General features: G+C 43.4%; 1 protein-coding gene across 1 annotated transcript; it reads right to left on the bottom strand.

The window, feature by feature from the left end:
• Positions 1-563: 563 nt before the first annotated feature.
• lpla (lipoprotein lipase a) lies at positions 564-12,274 on the bottom strand. Its single transcript, XM_006639989.3, has 10 exons — positions 12,009-12,274; positions 10,396-10,571; positions 9,386-9,565; positions 8,325-8,436; positions 7,227-7,460; positions 6,704-6,946; positions 5,312-5,432; positions 4,071-4,253; positions 3,592-3,699; positions 564-2,909 (listed from the first exon to the last, which is right to left on the bottom strand). The coding sequence occupies exons 1-10, from the start codon at positions 12,097-12,099 to the stop codon at positions 2,858-2,860; spliced, it is 1,500 nt and encodes a 499-aa protein (XP_006640052.2). The 5' UTR covers positions 12,100-12,274; the 3' UTR covers positions 564-2,857.
• Positions 12,275-19,904: the final 7,630 nt, after the last annotated feature.

The following is a 19,904-nucleotide window of genomic DNA, read 5'->3' as shown; positions in this document are numbered from 1 at the left end:
GCAGGCTGCAGGCAGACTCAGCCCCCAGTTTAAGGTCCCTTCATTTCCTAGGGGGACCGGATGACTTTTTGTAGACTTTTAGTAAATTAAGCGTTACACCTTTGCTGAGATCAGTTGTTTAATGCCTGTGTACAGAAAGACACATAACCCTTACCAGCTAATTCAGCCCTTCCCCCAGTGATCCGCATGAGTAGACTGCTTCATACATTCCTTACTGTTAACAAGGTCAAGGCTATCCTTGGGTTAATATAATAATCCTTATATTATATAGGCATGCCAAAAATATACAGAAACAAAAGAATACATTTGACTTGCATGATAATTTAGCAAAAGAGGTCGGCATAGCATACACGTCAAAGTTTATTTAAAAGCTAAAAAAGAGAATGTTATTCCATTAAAGGGCAGTCTTTCCCATGTTTTTTACAGGAACGCCTGTGCACTTGTCTTCTTTTGCATGCAGGCATTATACAATGCTTGTGAGAAATATTGACTCATTTAGCGACATAGCAGCAACAAATGTAGCGAACTGACCACATTAATCACAAAAAAGAATAGACAACTGGTTATCACAATTTTATTTTTTATTAAACAGTCCCAATAAATATTTTTTTTAGTACAGAAATGCAAAGAGTGAACAGAAACTTCAAAATGCAGATCACTTCTATCTGCTGCTACCCACAAGACAGAGAAATGGGAGACCTTTATATTGTTATATTTTTGAAGCTGACTGACAACAATTACACACACACACTAAAAGTATCTGTTGGCAAAAAATAGGCCTCTTTGAAAGTGACATAAGTACATGTCTGAAACTACCTTCAGATAGTAGTAAAAAAGATATTACATAGTAGTACAAAAGGAGACTTTTTTTCCCTCTTGTACAAAAAGATTGTTATTGTGAAGCTCTAAAATCCAGAACCCTGATGTGCAACACTATGCATTTAAGGGGCTCCGTTTTTGCATCGTTGACTCTAGTATGCACAAAAGTTTACAAGCTGACATTCAATATGTGATTTTGTGCATCATTAGAGTTTAATACAGTTCAATGGAGTTTTCAGTACAAGACACTGCATATGAGTTCTACAGTGTGAAAGCTGCTGGTCAGAAACGTTACCCCTAGATGGTTTCTCAACACTACAGCGATATCACTCTTAATATGTGTGACAGGCCTAACAAAGCAGTTTTTTAAAAAAATGACAAGTGCTGTTTTGAAAAAAAAAAGAACACACAAAAAGAACACATAGCCTCAGAAAACCTAGCAAAAATATATTATATACAGCTTATTATACAAATATATACATTTAATAAATATACCATGAAATATTCTCAAAATGTATGATTTATGTGGCATAGGAAAGTCTCACCACACTTCAGTGTTGAGGGTTCTCAACCCTTCATAGTTTTATTTTAGTCCTTTCTTACGAAGAAGGACAAAAATAACAAAACTGAAATTTAATTACAGTTTTTATTTACGGATAATTAATGAGCCCCGTAGATTTTTCACTCTGTGTATTGTATCGCCCTGCAAAGGAACAATCTGAATCCAAAAGGCACAACCTGGGACTGTATTACCTGGCTAGGCACAGAGAGGTTTCATTTGGGTTAATCCAGGGGTCTCGAACTCTCTCCCTGGAGGGCCCAACAGTAGTGTCAGTCAATTAAAATATTATTCTTATTACTTTTTACTTCTGCTCTTTTTACAGATTATTACACAGAAAATTACAAAAGCACAGATACATATAAAACAGCTCGGGGCTTTACTGCAAGTAGATGCATAACATTTATTAATTGATTATAATAACCAGGGACATTAAAGCCTTCTGGTCCTCTACCATCAGCTTCTACTGGTATAAAGCAGCCACAGAAACTCTGAGCGAGGTCCAAACAGAGAGTGGGGCACTATTTATTCTCCAGAGGCCGGGAGATGCAATGTAATCGAGATCTTGCTTAATCTGATTGAAGAAGTGACTGATTGACATGCTGGGACTTTGATGGCCTGTGACCATCCGCAGAACACACGCGCACAAGAGATGTTACTGTGCTGCTGACACGAGTCCTTGGCCCAGGTACAACATAAACACTTAGAACAAACAGGCAATTTTTAAAAGGAAAGTGCTTTGGTCCCTGTGGTTTAAAAAAACCCAAAACGGAGCATAGTCAATCTTCATTCCTTTGGATTCATCCTAACCCTCCGTAGTTTTCTGAAGGAAGAAGCTTTGTGTGCTGAAAGGTCTGTGCTTCCCAAGTTTAAAGCACGCAGTGTCTCTTGCACACATCCAAGGACAGAAAAATACACTTCTCTAAAGCATAAATAAATTTAATACACAGTGGCGCAGAGTGAACAGGTACATTCAAACAGGCCAAACAGCACAACACTTAATACACTTTAGGATAGAAGGAATCCAAATTCTTCCATACAGCCAGTAAATATGCCTGCTCTCTTAAAATGCTAGTGCTATATTGCATAAGTTGCCTAGTTACAATGTATATGTAAATAAAAGCCAATAAGGTGAGACATCTACATTGCCAGTGCTAAAACTGAGATCACCGTTTCTTTTGTCCTCTCCCTTAACTTTAATTCCAAAGCTGCGGTAAACTAACTAAGACCAAGCTCGGGATCTGTGTTAACGACACCTGTTCGGTCGCTTGATAGCAACAGTCTGTGCTGAGACGCAGAGGAGTGGCGAAGGGCAGATGGAAAATGGCTACAAAGATTGCCCGGCGCTGAAGAGCCCACGCTCTTGAGCCGAGCCAGAGACAACAAAATTCAAACTTGTCATCCAGACACTAGCTCCCCGCCGCCCCTTCGCTCCGGTCTCGCTCCCACGACGCTGTGCTGTTCTGTCCGGCCTGCGGCTCAGTCCATCTTCTTTCCCCAGGGGCTGGCGTACATTCTGCGTCTGTGCTCCCTGCCAAAGAAGGGGAGGACAGATCTCGTTTCAGAATGACAAGAGCAGAGCTCACGGTTGGCGATAAATCTCCATTACCCTCTCTCCCTAACTCCTCCGTTGGGCAATTACAGAAATCCATTCTTAAACTGTCAGTAGGATCCGTTTTGCGTTGGAGCAGTTCGGTCCTCTCATTCGTGCTGTGTGAGGACAACTAGAAAACAACTAGAAAACTAGGGGCCCAGTTGAAATATGATACCTGTATGCTAGTACTGACATTCATACAGAAGCACAAAAGGATCACCTGTGTACACCCAGCTCTTTCAGCCTGGGGACCTCCACACCTGCTGGATTTTGTTGCCTAGGCTTTTACCTAGTCGAATTAATGAGTCGTTGACTGGCGTTCTTGGAAGCGTTTTTTTTTCCTCTACTCAAAAACAGGAGCTCTTAAGTCGTGGAGAAAAATGCAAAGGTTCAAAGGCAGCCTCCACCATGTAAAGGAACTGAAAACGAAGAGTTCAGATTAATCCTGGTATTAAGCCAGGCAGGGGTTCGATGGCGCAGCAGAAAGCTAAGCTGGAGTGAAAAGCCAGCGGGCGTCTGGGGGGCCCAAGGTTCAGGGTGTTCCTTTGTAAACAGCAAGAGGTATGGACTGACTCAAATCACTTGAGCCTTCCCTGCCGCAGTGCGTGTAGCTGCTCACCTGGCATGTCTCTTGCTCACGTGACTTTCTTTGGATCTGACGAAGGTGGCGAAGTCTCCTCCTCTTTTCAGCTCTGCGAAGTCTCCATTTTGGGCGTGGAACTCCACCCTGGATTCAAGACAGAGGGGTCAGTACACGGTCCCTTCCGAGTTGCTCAACAAACGAAAATAAAACGGACGCTTGACGTCCACTTCCGTCATCCAGATGCCTTCAAGCCAGGATCTGATCACAGCCAGCTCTGACTTCAGAGCCCCACTAAGTGCTGGATGGCGGTGAATTCTGCCAAGTCAAAAAACTGGTTCTAAGCTGTGGGAGAATCCAGTGCCATACAGCTTCCAAGGTGTTGACATCAACTTCTGTAACAGGTTCAGTTCTGATGAGCCCAATTAGGAGAACAGCTGGGGCTCATCGGATCTCTGCCTGTGATCCGATGAGCCCCAGCTGTTCTCCTCCTGTCTACCCCCGATTCTCAGGCTTACTTGGCCTGGGTCTCCCCGGCCTTCACACGCAGCTTGCGGATCATGAAGCTGCTGCTTCCCCACCAGTCGGACCAGGAGAAGTACGAATCCTTTTCCCACTTCATCTTGACCATCAGGAGCTCCCCGATGTTCACGTCTGTGGTCAGCAGGAAGGAGATGGTCTTGTTGGTGGACATCGCAGGTCTGTGCATGCCAAGACAGAGACAGGATTTGTCAGGCTTTGCTTATGAGTTTGCTCATGGCTGGTCAACAGCCCGATCGTGTGGGTGCCATTTGGCAGCACTGGAAAATGGTTGTGTATTTAAGGGAAACTGCAGTCCCAATTTCTCGGCCTGGTTATTAAATCTCGGTATTAATTCCGAATTAAGCACAAAATTGTGAACTTATACTGCATAGTCACCATGCTGTTGTAAACCCCAGGTCTCGCCATGGGTGAGAGCAAGAGTTTGCGTGAATTGTGATGTGAAGCGGCCCTTCCTGCTCACTAATCACTGCGATGACGAATGTAACGCAATGTAAGCACAAATAAGTACAGGGTGTGCAGCAGACATTACACTGGAACATTTCTGCGGTGAAATCTGCATGCAGAGTCAACGAGCAAATTGGATTTGTCAGCAAAACCATCCTGAAGTCGAAAACAATATTTCTCCTTGGATTAAAAGAGATTTCTATCCAATCCAGAGTCCGAAACAGGGTTGGCTTCTTTCAAAACACAGATGAGAACGATCCCAGTTAGATACATGTGCTCGATGGGCCAATTTTTAATCCTTCCTAGGTCTTTAAAATGGAACACATGGAGATGTATTTTACTGAATGTGGACCGGGGGTAAGACACATATCTACAGTGTATAACTATAATGCTAAAGATTTGTATTACCAAAAATGTAATAAAGCAAAACAGTAAGGCCAGTTTAACAAAGGTGTTTTGATCTTTCAGTAAAATCAGTTTTGCTACAAAAATTGAATTTAAAGAACAGCTACCAATTAGGACTGTGTGTGATTTTACTGCAGACTATGACCTTCAAACTTTGCCCAGAGTCTGTTTTCACTGTGTGACCATGATAATCCATCCCATCCTTTTTCATAATTCTCAGTGTAAAGATACATCATTGGATTGAAGCAGACTTTTAACAGTCGGGTCACTGTAAGCTTGTCCAGAGCAAGATGCAATGAGAATGTGGCTAATATTGCTAAAGCAAGGAAGGTGGACGGATAGCTTTTTTTTTCTTGGATCAACTTACAAGACAAGTGCGATGTTCTCCGTTTCATTCTGGGTCCCATGGAGAGACACCTGCACAGGCTGCACAGTGAAGCTGATGTTCTTCTGGCTGAAGAAGTGGAGCTTGATCTGATAGTGGAAAACTGCGAAAGAAATGCCTTTTCAGTAATCTCCCTGCCACAGAGCACAACATATTTTACCCCGTCATTTTTTAATTTGGAGCTCCCGAGGAGACCCCAGATCAACCATCCCAGTCATCCATTCATCCATTTTTTAACCACTTTATCCAATACAGGGTCTCGGAGTTGCTGGAGCTTATCCCAGCAAGCAACGGGCTCAAAGTGGGACAAAAAGCGGGAGAAAAAGGGACAAGACAGATTCCAGCATAACTTTGGAAAGCAAAGGTGAAGATATCCTGGCAGACAAGAGGTGGTGATTTAGATACTAAGCTTATCAAATTATCCCTGTTAGATTTATTCACATGCTGAAGGGTATAATTGACAAGCACTTCTTAGGTATTCATTATGACAATGGCTCTTTTATAATGGAGATAACACATACTTACAGGCTCGGTGTTTATTGCCTTTAAAATAAAATGCATGTTGGTAAACAGATATGGAGGAGACATGCTCACTCCAGCTGGGGGGTGGCAGCGAGAGTGGCTCACATTACTTCAGCTACTTCATAAAATGCCACTGAGTTTGTGCTTTCAGCCAGCCCCTCTGCCAGCAGGGTGTTGTGTGTCTCAAATGCAGTAGCCAGAATGCTCTTCGCTCCAGTTCCTAGTAACCTCATCGTCACCTGACTTTTTTTTTTAACATGGTGCTCTCACTGCAGGAATGCCACTCTGTACCAGTCTAGCACAGGGGTGTCAGAGCTGGACGTGCTGTCATGCCTGCTGCGTTCATATCTTATGCAAGTCGTGTCCTCTATTAACTGGAGTAAAGGTAAAGGGCACTGTTGTTTCTGTTCCACTGCCTGGTGAGCAGTGCTTGTGCTTGAAGCCTTAAGTACCAGGTCAGGTGTTACAGATGGTTCTGAAACTGCAGATTGCAGCGATAGTGTATTGTCCCTTCATGTGCCTGAGTTAGGCATTACAGTTGTAGTCACAAAAAGAAATGACACCATGTTGTTGCACCCAATCTCCCTTTTAGCTGTGGTCTTCCAGATCAGCTCAGAATTGGTTTCTTTTTTAAGCTGCGTTCCATTCAATATTGGATCTAATTTTGTTTTATCCACAAGACGTTACAGGTGAATGAGACTACAAAAAGCATTGCTTTACTTCAGTCCTCTTAACATGTTAACATGGGTGTGATTTCCCCACTGATTCCACAGATACCTATGCTCCTGCTTTGCATTGCAGCACACAGAGGATTTAGCTCTGACTCCTGCCTCAGACCACCCCCCCCCTCACCTTTGTAAGGCATGATCTCCCTGGTCTTGAGGTACATCCTGCTGCTTCTGCGGCTGCGCACCTTCTTGACTTCGTAGCCCACCTTGTTGCAGCGGTTCTTGCGGCAGCTCAGGCACAGCCCCCTGTCGAAGGTCTCCTTGGCCCCGCAGCGGAAGGCCAGGCTCTGCTTGTGCTCGTTCAGCAGCGAGTCGATGAACAGGTGGACGGAGCGCTCGTGGGAGCACTTCACCAGCTGGTCCATCTCTGCGCGGGCGGGCCGGAGGGACGGAGAGGGAGGAGGGGAGGGAAAGATGAAGAAAATTCTGCACAGGAGCAAAGCGCTTGGAAAATCAACCTCTTAATTGACTGTGTGGCTTGATGCACCACTTCTTCTGCTTTGCCTTACAATGAAATTAAACTCAAACATGACAGTAAAGACTTGGATTATTGCCCTGCTGCTGAAGGAGATTTGATCCAATTTCTTTTTGCATTCTAATGATTTTTTGGGATCTAGGGGCCGATGGCCGTCAATCAGGGACTGTACCTTTAAAGCCAGCAGCAGCAATCATGTACATCGCTTTGTGCAAGTCGCACCCTGGCTGAAAGCTTCCACCGTTGGGATAAATGTCCACATGGCCGACGGGCCTCTTGATTCCTATGCTCAGGTCTGGGGAGCCCCGAGTGTTGGTGTGCAGGACGTCCACAAACTCGGCATCGTCCGGAGACAGACTGCTTTGCTCGTCGGCGTATTCAAAGTTAGGGCCAGCGGGGTCCAGACCTGTAAGGGCAAGGCAGTCCGATAACATGACACTTGGGCAAAGACACAACGCCTTTGCTTGCAATTGCATACCCTATCCAAACATCACAGGCCAGGAAAGAGACATCGAGCTCGTGTGGTTCGGGCTCTACAAGGACCCCACCAGAAAGAGGTCGTTCAGAGTTGCCAATCATACCTAAACTACATGCCTCTGGGAGCTTTAGGGACTCTGGTGCTGTAAGACAATAGTGCTGACTACCTGGCTGATGTGCAGGGCATCGTCAATGAATTAACCTCTTTGCTACTGACTGCCCAGAGAGGGTTTTAGGCTGTGAAAGTTTGGTGATGATCACAGTAGCTGTTCCTGTTCACAGTGTTGCTGTTCCTGTTCTTTGAGAACCAGACTAGTCTGAAAGTACAGCTTCTATTGAACCTAAAAGCTGAAATAATCCTAAATCTCCATCTCAGGAATTTCTGGCAGACTTCACCAGTGATGTCATAAGGAGATTGGAGCAACAGCAGTATTGAAAACGACGTGTTTCTTGCATAAAGGCTGCTCCGTGCTTTCATCTTTGCTGTCACAAGTTACATTTACGTGTCATGTGAAGGGCAGCGACAGTGATTTTTTATGGTCTAATGATTTCTTGGCAAGCTTTCCCTGTAAACAGATTTAAATCTAAATAGGACCACAACACTTCCTGGGCAGTTAGTGGTTATGTAAACAAAACTTTCCTCTGAGATTTTTTTAGAGCTGAGGGACTCCGTAAGTACTCTGTGATGTGAAATGAACTGTAGTGGAAACTGCCTCATGATGCTCCGCGTTACACAACCACTGAGGAAAACCAGACAGGCACTGCAGTTTCAGCGGGTCCTTTTCTCACTCACCTGTGATGCGGTTGACTTTTTTCTTGGTAAGATACCCTGCAATGCCAGCCACGTGGGCACCCAGGCTGTACCCCAGCAGGTGAGAGCGCTCCAGAGGGTAATCAAGCTCAGCCTAAAGAGAAGAGGGTAAGGCAAATGTTGATACAGGCAAACCAGAACCTTTATGGTTCTGGTCAGTCGGACATGTATATACACTGCCAAACAGTTTTGTGCAGAAGTTGCACTTTTTTAAAAAAGAAAACTGACAACAACCTTTTATTATTTGCCAGGTTCTGATTTGGTTGAAAAAATGAACGAACTGTGCAATTGTCTGGCCATTTGCAAAGGGACTTCATTGCAGTACTTTGACCATGCTTGAAATTTTGTTGGGCCTACCAATGCTTGCATACCTGCTAAATCTACATTTGTAGAAACATACTGCACGTGAGGGAAATATCATTTTGCTATTGCACTCAAAATGTAGTCTCACCTTTTAACAAAAACCCCAGCCCAGTTCTGATTTTTTTTATATCTGCCAAGGCATGCTTAAAAGTGTAAAATATGCATTATTAAAAGTTTAGCTAATACTGGAATTACAAAAGTAACAGTGTCCTTTACTTTTACTCTAAATTACAAAGGACAGCACTTACCAAATTATGACTACAGACACTACTAACCGTATTGGTATGGGACCTGCAGCTATGCAGAAAGTGCACCAAGTAAATAATAATAATAATAATAATAATAATAATAATAATAATAATAATAATAATAATAATAATCCTAGAACAGTATAGATCAGTGGGCTGTTTGACACCTTTGTAAAAGCATACAAGTTACCCAGAACTGATTTCTTCTTTGGAATTAAAGAGATCTGAGAAGTATGATCATGTTGCTGTACTGTATGTATGCATGGGATTGAGAAAGGTGGTAGAGTCAAAGAAGAGAAAGAAATACTTGATTCCCCTCTGCTATGCAGCAGCAGGATGAACTTTCTTCATTTCTGACTCAACGAGGCGGGTGTAATCACTGTACCCCGGTGACCAGGCTCATAGGGCTGGCTCTGGGGTCCTTGTACCCACCTCGATCCAGTTGAGAAAATGGGCCAGGTCCTGCCCAACCAGCCTGGTGTAGGCTGCAGAGGTGGGGTAATGCTGATGGGCTCTGTGCAGCCAGTCCACCACGATGACATTGCTGGCGGGCTCTCTCTTGTACAGGGCGTATACCAGCTTGGAGACCCAGCTCTCAAACATCCCTGTCACCTGGGGACAGCAAGGTGGGGTCAGTGGAGGTGTGCCTGTGTTGCTCTGTTTCCTGCGACATGCTAACATCACACTGCATGAACAAGGAGAGCTGAAGATTCCGTGGCTCAGATGGGATTCCTTATTGCAACATGCTTCCTAGTGAAACAATATTGCCTGTTTATCCCAATTTTTTGGGAAACTCTTTTCCCATGTTAGGTCTGAATCTGTTTTTAATACTCTTAGGGATTTCAACTTCAAACAGTGGCATAAATCTACAAAATATTCTCTCTTCTCTTACACACATTTTAAACCGTTTAACCTTAACGTTTTTCACCTAAATATATCAATAAATACTTTAGCATTCAGGGTCCCAGTGACTTTTAATGTGACTTTCTGTTGCATCAGCTTGTTAAGGTAAGCAGGTGGATGAGTCATAACGTCTGCTGATTAGGTGTGTATTCCTGGAATTAAAGGTTTCAGAAATAAAGGTTCAAACAGCTCTGGTGTGGGTTCACATTCTGATGTATAGAGTGCCAAATCAGAGAAATATAAAGGCTGAGAACTGTTAATTTCGTTTATCTTACAAGTTATGTGAAATTGGGTTATTCTGTTGTCTCTTCCTGCGTTTTCTCTGGTTGCTCGTGTTGAAATTTCCCTTTTTTTAAGAATGACTTGTTTTTCCTTCTGAATTCCTTTTGGAAACATTCATGGATTATAATTTACTTTTTTTTTGCGCTACCCATATTTAAAAATGGTAGCATTTCGGTTTCTGACCGGTATTAATGCAACAGAATGCACATCTCCGATCCTACTTTTTCCGGCGCAATGCAAGGCATTCAGCGACATACCGTCCAGCCATGAATGACTAGGAAAGTCTGTTCGTTGGGGTTGAAGTTACACTGCGAGATCGTTTCGGGCTGACCAGGCACAAGGTAGCAGAGATCGTCCTCTGGCTCGTCCGCAGTTCGGAGGGAGAATTTGGTTTGAATGTTACTGTAGTCTACAACCCAGTCAGTGGTATTGCCTGCAGAGAGAGAGAGATACAACACCAGGACCGTAAATGGGGAATGCCAGGGCGCAGAACAACGGGAAAAATCGATTTCTTAATACTTATTAAAAATTTAATTATTTTTGCACTATAGGCTTACACAAGCTCAAACTACAGCATAATCACGTACATTTTCGAATTTACGAATGTCCGTAGCTTTTCAGTTTTTCGGTGGAAAGGGAACTCTTAGTAAAGACCAACACAATGCAACAAGCTGCACAACCTCATCGAATGTGTATTTTAAAGTGCGTGCGCTGTTCAAAGAAGGGATAGTTGATCGCTTCGTAAGGTTGTGTACCGAGGTGTAACCATCCTGTTAATATGTAGCTGTAATTTAAACAGGTATAGATGCAGTATGAGCATCGATTCGACTGTCCTCGGCACATCGCCTCTTATTAACTTTTTAATAATTTAAACATTCTTTGTTTCTGCCCTTAATTATTGTCAGAGTTACCAAGGCTCGCTTGATACTCTCCTTGATACTCTCCGGCAGAGAGTATCTCAACCATCGCAGGATATTTCTTGCAACAATACAGCGTGACACTGCCGTCTATTGGCAGAAAAGCAGTATCTTAAAATAACTAGAATACATCCAGTCCCAAATTGTACTTTGCTCAACTACTGTCAGTTCCCCACCCCCCTCCCCCTTCCAAAGTGTGTGTAATAATTAATTTTCCCCTTAGGTTAGTTGTAATCTAAATTCCGGTGACTGAAATAATATAGCAACTCAGTTCATTGGAAGAGATCATGATTCAAGCAGATTATGGTGCCGTTATAAACGGATTTAAGTGTAATTTAAATGTTGTCTTTCGCCAACGGTTGCAGTAAGGAACTACTGTGCTTAGATTATGCGGATGAGACTTTGTCCGTGTTTACAATTTGTTATTAAACATACATTAATCACATATGTAGAGTTGTAATTGTAGATTACGATGACAGACGTTGAATAGATTTAAAAACAGTAGTTGTTTGTGGTTTGTTTGTTTTTTTTGTGTGTGGAAAATCTGCTGGTGGCTAAATTAACCAAATGGTAGAAAATCCCTGAAAATAGATTATTGCGCTTAAGCAACGCACGTCTAGTTTGGTGGTGCGCGTTTTGTAGTGCGCCTAGCCTATGAGCCGGTGTGGCTTCGCCCACGCCACTACGATTTTCCGAAACAGACGGAGAGAACCGAGCGCCATACGGCCCCCTGTCTCAAACCTACCAGCGCGCCAGCGCTGACTCGCCGCTCCGTCTACCCGCCTGGGGTTACTCTCGGTCAATCCCGCTGGCTTTCTGCAGCCCTAACCGCTAACCGCTCTAGCATTCTTTAACTTCCAAGACAATAGAAAACACGTTGGGCTTTTAGAAATCTGCCTCGTCTAAAAGTTAAGACCCGTTATATTTCATTGCAGCGCGCAGTTCTCACTTACTTAAAGAGGTGGCTTCAGTGGAGATTGCAAGGTTAGCCCACGTTTTCGCGACGTATATCCACAGAAATAGCAGCAGGCTTTCCTTTCCCATGATATTATAGGGCTCAGAGGTGCAGAGCGGTCCGAATGCGGCGCAGAGGGTCTGGGCTTGTAGTTGTAATCCGAACGGACGGGACAATGAGTTAAAGTGCAGTTACTGAAAGTGCAATTGTTGCTCCTGGGGGGTGAGTTGAGGTTTCTACCTCCTCACAAAATGTGCAATGCTCGCCTGTCCAAGCCTGGCTTTATGTTAAACCCGGGACTCCATGCAAATAACTCCAGTTCTATTGGTTCACACGCCGTGGGCGTGAACTGCCGCAAATTCGCATTTTTTTTATCTTGATATTATAGAGAAATTAAGACCGATGTGGAACAGAATTTTTTTGAAAAAAGAATGTATTCATTTAGATTTAACTTTCTAACTTTTTATCCGCTCTGGAGCTCACTTTCTGCCAATTTGAGAAATGTAAACTCTTTTACAGTTTTTTAAAAATGTAAAGACTTACCTGTTCAGTCATGCTTTATATATTTTATTTCTGCTCGATATAATGTTGATTTTTTTTATTTGGTAAAGTGTCTCAAACCTTCTTGTTGTATATATCTTGTGGAAAAATAACAAGACAAATAGAATCATCATCATCCAGTAACTACACCAAAACGCAAAAGCTTGATCAGTTTTAAAACTGATCTCCACATAACATGAAAATAAAATATTCTCTGATAACCGGAGAGCTTGCCATAATATTGAAGCACTTTTTACATTTTAAAGGACTCAAACAATGCAAAAAAAAAATCTGACAAATTTACAAAAGATTATTATGGTTTTTTTTTCTTGAATAGTTTCCTAGTTTAAATGTCAAATTATTTTTGCCACGAATAAGTAGTTAATCTACTGTAGAACAGGACACCTGTTCAGTTAGACTGCGTGTGAAACAGCTCTGTAAGCTGTCGGTGACAGCACAAGAAACCGCCTGAAATGAACATGTCCATTTTAAACCCAGGGCGTACTTGTGGGCTAGCCTAGCTCGGTTGTTTATCCGAGCTGCGCAACCTGGATAAAATGTAAATATCTCTCATTGTGGAGAAGAATCTCGAGTTGGTATTGAAGGCTACTGTCAGTCCTCGGTTTCATTCGGCTTCGCTCTTGAAAACAGCAGACCGAACGATACTTGGTCTAGATTTTAATGGAACAAAAGTGCGTTTTGTTTTGGGTCAAAGTGATTGCATGCGTTATTGAATTACAATCCAACCTGCTTTTAAAACACATCTGCACAAAAGTATATTTCTGACACACACACTGTCTATGCATGTCATTCCTAAGCGTTTATTTATCCGCTATTTTATTGAAGGATTTCTGAAATCTACAGGTGTGCGTGTGTGTGTGTGACATGAGTATGGATTTACAGAGAGGATTTAGGCTGGACCCTCAGGGCATTACATCGCCTTGATAGTTGTCTTTCACCTGCGGAAGAACACTGATCGCTCCCGTGCGCCCCTGTGGCTCAGTTCGCTTCCCGGGGTGCGAGGCCGAGTTCTGCCGTCTGTCCTAGGCTGCTGTTTGCCAACGGGTACCGGGATCGCTACGGGGGCGGCTGGTACGTTTCCTCAAGGCTACAACAACGCTTATTTACAGTGAGACTGCCAGTTTATTACCTCGGTTATCTCGTCCCGTTACAGCTGCAGTTCCTGTAGGCGGAACAAATATCACACTGTAGAAAGACAACACAACATCCCTGCAGGCGGCCGCGCACGTTATTGGCCGATAAGTATTTAAATGCTTTAGATGCCTGACTGGAGGGGGGGTCGTGGGTTCAAACCCCAGGTGGGATACCCGTGAATGAGGCGTCCAGCCGCCCGATTGCTCCGGCAAACCCAGCCATATACCTGGGTGGCGAAATCCAAACCACACCACTGACATGTCTGCGGGTAGAGGGGGGCAGTGAAGTTTAATCCCACAAGAAGAAACAGCGTCCAGCCTCCTGCAGTTCTCGCTTGAAGAAGACTGAACGGCCCGAAACGTTGTGTTTCTCCTTTAGCGTGGAATGAGCTTTAATTTGACACGTCTGTCGGTGTCCACTGGAATATAAGTGTCGGGTCTCCTAAATCAAAAACGAGTAGCGCAAAACGCAACGTGGTAGACTGATGCATCGCGCTGCTTTATCGTGCTTTTTTCACCCTAACCGATGTCCGTCATCGAAATAACGGTTGATGAAAAACGCTCAGACAATGGACTCGGCATTTCAATATATTCTGTAGCCTTTTTTTCCTCAGTCTCTCCACACTTTTTTTTTTGGCGGGGGTGAGGGGGGTTGAAACAGAGATTTGCCTCCCGAAAGAGGGCAGTCGAAGGGTGTGTCGGTGGAGCCAGCTATGCTATTGGCTGGGCCGCGGTGTGCCGAGCGGAGCCTTGAACAGAACAGCTGGATTGAATAACACTCCGCTAATCCTGTCCATCTGGCACGGGAGCGGCGCTTGGCACAGCCTGGACAGCGGCGGGGGCGCGCCCGCCGGCTGACATTGCGCGCCGCCGAGAGTCTCGCCGCTCCGGAGCAACTGTTCTCAACTGCTTTTATTTTTTATATTTTATTTATTATACTCCCAGCTCCCAGGGCTGGACGCAGCTCTGTCGCTGTGTTATTTTTAAAACCTCGCCTAATTTCATGTAATCACTATTGGAGGGCTTTGGGGTGGGGTGGCTTTTTCGTGTGAAACGAAGCCGAAATGGGCTGCAGTTCGAGACGGCGAATTTATTATTGCGTTTTACAACACTCATTTGCGAGAACTGGGGAAGCTGTTTCACATTATGGAAAGCCAACGGAAAGAGTAGGAGAGCACCTGCGCAAACAATGGTATCAAGTTTGGACTCTCGCACAGTTGCGTAGGACACCAAAAGAAAATTAAATCAAATCAGATGTGTGTTTACTGTAGTTTCTACCCACCAATTGTCAATAACCGCTTAGTCCGATCCACCAGTTGTTACCAACCCCAACACCAGAGGGCGCTTGTCTGTCGGTTTTCATTTCACCTGAGCCGGTCATCGCTGGTGCTAATTGATTAGTGCCTCTAATTAATCTAATTGATTGTTTGAAGTCCTACTTACCTCTTTCTGTATTGGTCTTGATTTAACATGACGTTCCTACAAATTCAGCGTACAGAAATGTATGCAATCTCTCCTCAACCTGTGAGTTTGCTTCCTTATTTCTGTCTATAGGGGATTAATTAGTGGATGATGAACGTGCACAGATTGGAATGACAAGGTATCAGACGCTCCCAAAATGAGAGGTCTTTCTACAGAGGTCCAGTTGCTTGCATTTCAACCAACACAAATGAACGAGTGCGGTCTTGAAAACATAGATTTTGATTTAGCGTTGATACCAGTTAAAAATTCCATTAAAATGTCAAAGATCTGAAAGGAAATTTGAAACATTGCTCCAAAAATTGAATTTAATTAGCCCGCGATTAGGAAGTGGATAAAAAGCAGGAGACACAGGAATACTCCGGAACCAGCAGAGCCGATGTAATCCGGATTTTATCCCGGCAGATAATGGTCATCAGACGGGAGGAAATCAGGTTTTTTGGATAAATTGTTTCCTTATTATGGTAGTACGATTCATATGCTTATTAATTTAGAGCAGCTTGATAAGTCTTATTTCTTCAGGAATTTTTCAGCATTGGAGAGGAGTTAAATTGTGGTCTTCAGTGAGTGTCTTATTTTTAGTGTATGCTTAAATATGTGACGAGGTCTGGTGTAAAAAAAATAGTGTACGGGTTTTTAAATAAACATTACACAGGACGTTCTAAAATTTGCGTAAAATCCGACTATATACGGGGACATGTTTAAATAATCAATATACAACATATCACGATATTGATGGACAAACGGAATCCAATGTCCAGACGAGACTAGCGAAGTCTAATCGGTAAAACACGCTACCAGGATGGATCTGGGCCTTTTGAAGGGGGAAAAAATGATTTACGAATGTTTGTCCAAGGGGAACTTTTTTTGTTGTTGTTGCTGCTTTGTGATTATATCGTAATGGGTGATGAAGGCTAAAACAATTGTAATTAAATTGACAGCGAGGCTACGGTACAGATTAGTGTGAAAAATCCCACGTTCTGACTACAGACCTGTTTCAAAGTGTCCTCGCTCGCCTGGGGGGCTCAGAAATATATATTTTTTCAAGGTTACTTTTGATAACCCTTTTTATTATTTTGTGTTTAAAAAACTAATGCGTTGGATCTCTTGCTTGTCATCGGCCTTCCACTGTCCGTGGTCATTGCATTGCTAATCCAGGGTCAGTCTGGGGTTTTTCAGTAAAAGTATTTCGGTGCAGTTTTAGGGGACCTACTGAATAGTTAGCAAGCCAGTTCTTCGTCAACCACCTTGCTGTGAGCAAGTCTTTTCAGTATTTTAATACATTAAAATATATGTACATATGAATGTTATGAGAGAGGACGTATTCATCGGGTTATTGTCGAATTACGTCAACCAAATAGCAGCGCGACTGTGCTGTGAAACTCGGTTAAAAGGTCTATCCGTGAAAAGCGTGTAGTTAATTTTGTGCTGAATACATTTTTGTGCTTAAACGGCTGGCAGTTGTACCACTGAGGTGCAGGGCAACCTTTGTGCAGCCTTGCTGTCCGAGTGGCCTCCCTTTCTGTGGCGATCTTGTGAAACAACGCACAGACGCATTGTACAACCGTTCGTGATGTCTGTATCTCAGCCCTCGCTCGGTATTGTGAAAATGTCCATTTTCGGCTGAAATTGTGCAATCCTGCCGAATCTTGTTCCAGCTAGAAGCGAGAAATAAAATTCGACCACCTTGCCCCCTTTATCAGGCGTGTTCAGCTTTTCACCCTGTGTTTTCGGAACATAGCGCTTCAGATTACATGAACCTGATGCATTTATTAAACTCGATGCACTGGAGCAACCGGAGAGGGAAGCATTTTGCTCAAGGGTACAGCGGGGCCTCACTGGATAGCTGAACCCACGACCCTCCCGAGTTACAACGACTCCTCCTCCCGTCTCCAAACCGTCTCCCGTCCGACCTAGTTTTAAAACGCAAGTCGCCTTTTAGTCTTCAAGAAACGGCTAATCAGTTTATGGGGTTTGCAATCTGAGAAAATTAAAAATTTTGGCTGTAGCACTGTGTATGTCTTGTCACTATTCGGTATTTCCTGAAACATTCCCATCCAACCAATCGCACAAGCGACAGAAGGCCACCCTTCCGTTTGGTGGAGATGTGAAAGTAGTGTGGTTTCTCTCCATGCCACCACACACCCATTGTCGTCATTTTTTTGATTGTCTATCAAATAAGAAGATCAATTCAAAGCAACTAGAACTGTAAAAAAAACGAACTAGCTATGAATGTCACAGAATATGACATTACCTGCATAACTCGCATGTGGATATTTCTCGGCATTGTCGTACTTAACCCAGTTAGAATGTCTACTGCTGTATCTGATGTGTGTAAGGGAGAATTGGAGGCACAGCTCACTAGTTCTGCCTTTAAGGTAAATCATCATGTTAATTAAAGACTGTCTGGAGTTGAGGTGAGTGTTGACAGTTGTTATTGAGCCCAGCTCCATGTTATACATTAAAGAGTTGCCTTGCCAAGATTTACTAGTGTCTAGCCACAGGTCAGTGGCATTAACGCTCTCCAATGATTCCCTTTCTGTGAAAGGCTGGCTCCGGTCCCAAAACCCCCTCTTGCAAAACAGTTAGAAAATCCTCCCAGGTTTTTTTTTATGGATCCCATGGAATCCTGCACTGAAAACAATTAAAAGCAAGAATCATTTGGATTGACTCTTTCCCATGATCTGCGCTAGATAAATATGGTTGGAGAAAGTTGCAAAAAGAGTTGATAAACTACTGCACCTTATAGACCTAGCTGCCAGAGGAATTCCCTCCATTACCTGAGTTAAACTAAGCAATACATCACATATTCCTTCCTTTGGATGTGATCCCATGACGATTTCCAAAGGTTAACACTCGTCCTGGTTAATTTCCACTCTGGGTTTGTGCACTCAGGCCTAAAGTTCCCACACTTCAGTGGGTGAAGAAACATCTCACTTCTCTCTGGATTGCAGCTGGGCTGCCAGAGCAGAATGGCAGCTGCATTCTGGACCGCTTGGGTCCTGTGCCTTAGTGGTGGCTGAAGTGAGTCCCTTCCCCTATGAAAAGCATTCTGGGGTCTATCCATCCACTTTCACCACTCCATCCAAGTTGGGGGTTATGGGAGAGGCAACGAGTGCAGGGCAGGGTACACATTGGATGGGACACCAGTCTGTCACAGGATGCCAGAGACAATACCTACCAGTATGTCTTTGGACTGTGGGAGGAACCTTACACTAACCTTGGGAGAACATACGAACTCCACACAGACAGAACCCCAAGTCCAGAATTGAACCCGGGGCCCCTATTCTGGGAAGCAGCAGTGTTAATCACTGTGACACCCTACTTTGAGATCCATTGATATAAAAATGCTGTATGAAAGCCGAGAATCATTATGTGATGATGATGATGCTAAGGAAATCGGAAGTGGGGGAAAAAAACAGTTTTGTTACTTTTTTGTAGTCACACTGGCTTTTGTGAATGCCAGCAAACAAACTCATGTATGACAGCTCAGGCTGGACCACGATCTGGAAAGGAAAACGCTTCCACTGGAACACTGCAAAACAGAAATTATTATTGCGAGCTCCCAGTCTGACACACTTCCTGACACAACCCTGGAATTCACTGCAGAGGAGGAAGGCAAATGTCCAGCGGAGTTGCTAACTTTTTTTTTTCTTTGTTTGTTTTGAGGGCGAAGGTCGGGTTGGCATGATCATACGCCAGGTTATTTTCTCGCACTGTACCTGATAATGAAACCCAACCCACGTTTTGACTTTTCGTCATGCAGGGTTTGGAAGTAAAAAAAAAAACAACTTACTGTATAAATAACCCGTAGAAGAAAAGTCATCAAAGACTTTTTCTGTGCAGTGATGTTTACTGCCAGTGCAGTGTTTTGAAATGACAGATTAAATATTTGTTTGAGATGTAAATTGCTCAGCATCTGCTTTCGCCACAGGATTTATACAAGAGTGAGTATGGCTTGCAGGTCTGTGAGTCTGTGGTGTGCTTTAAGATCATGTAATCAGTTTCATGCTCTTTTTGTTACTTGGGTTCAACACATGGCCCCCTGTGAAAAGATGTCAGTGCAGCATTGTACCAGATTTCTTTGGTCAGTTGGATATAACGGAGAGTGCAGAAAATGAACTGGAAGTTGAACTGCAAGTCCTGGTCACCAACCAAAGCATTTCAGTATGCCTTTGCTCTCACTTTGGAGACCTTACTGCTGAATAGTTCCAGTCTTGCAGGCTTTATGGACCCTCTAATGGATAGTGGCTTTGAATCGGTAGGATGATAGAGTATTTAGCCCTGGTTCACACTAGTGTGGATCCTTCTAGGACCATCATCCCAACATGAAAGACCACTGTTTATTTTATTTCCTTGGTGCTGGGGTTCTAGTCTTGAACACAGAAGGCTATGAATGGGACTGGATACATGTATTCAAAATCCTCAGCAGTGTAAATTGGAAAACTGTGTTTGAAACTTGGGGTTAGGATGCAAGAGAGTAAGAATGCACAGATGATTATGTATTACCAGTCATTGTGTTAAGTGGAATTCTAGATGTGTAAGACCACTGGGTAAAAAAACAAAATCATGTAATAAGATAATAACCTTATTATCAAGGCTGAGCAAAAACATTATTGGGCTATAAAACATCAAGACCTTGAGCTGTATAGTAGAGTGATAGGCAGTGCTACTGTCTCACAGCTCTTGATTTCTGGGTTCGATTTAAGACTTGGGGTCCT

The sequence above is a fragment of the Lepisosteus oculatus genome, chromosome 29 (assembly GCF_040954835.1).
Source record: "Lepisosteus oculatus isolate fLepOcu1 chromosome 29, fLepOcu1.hap2, whole genome shotgun sequence".
NCBI classification, from domain to species: Eukaryota; Metazoa; Chordata; class Actinopteri; order Semionotiformes; family Lepisosteidae; genus Lepisosteus; species Lepisosteus oculatus.
This window is presented reverse-complemented; position numbering and strand designations above follow the sequence as displayed.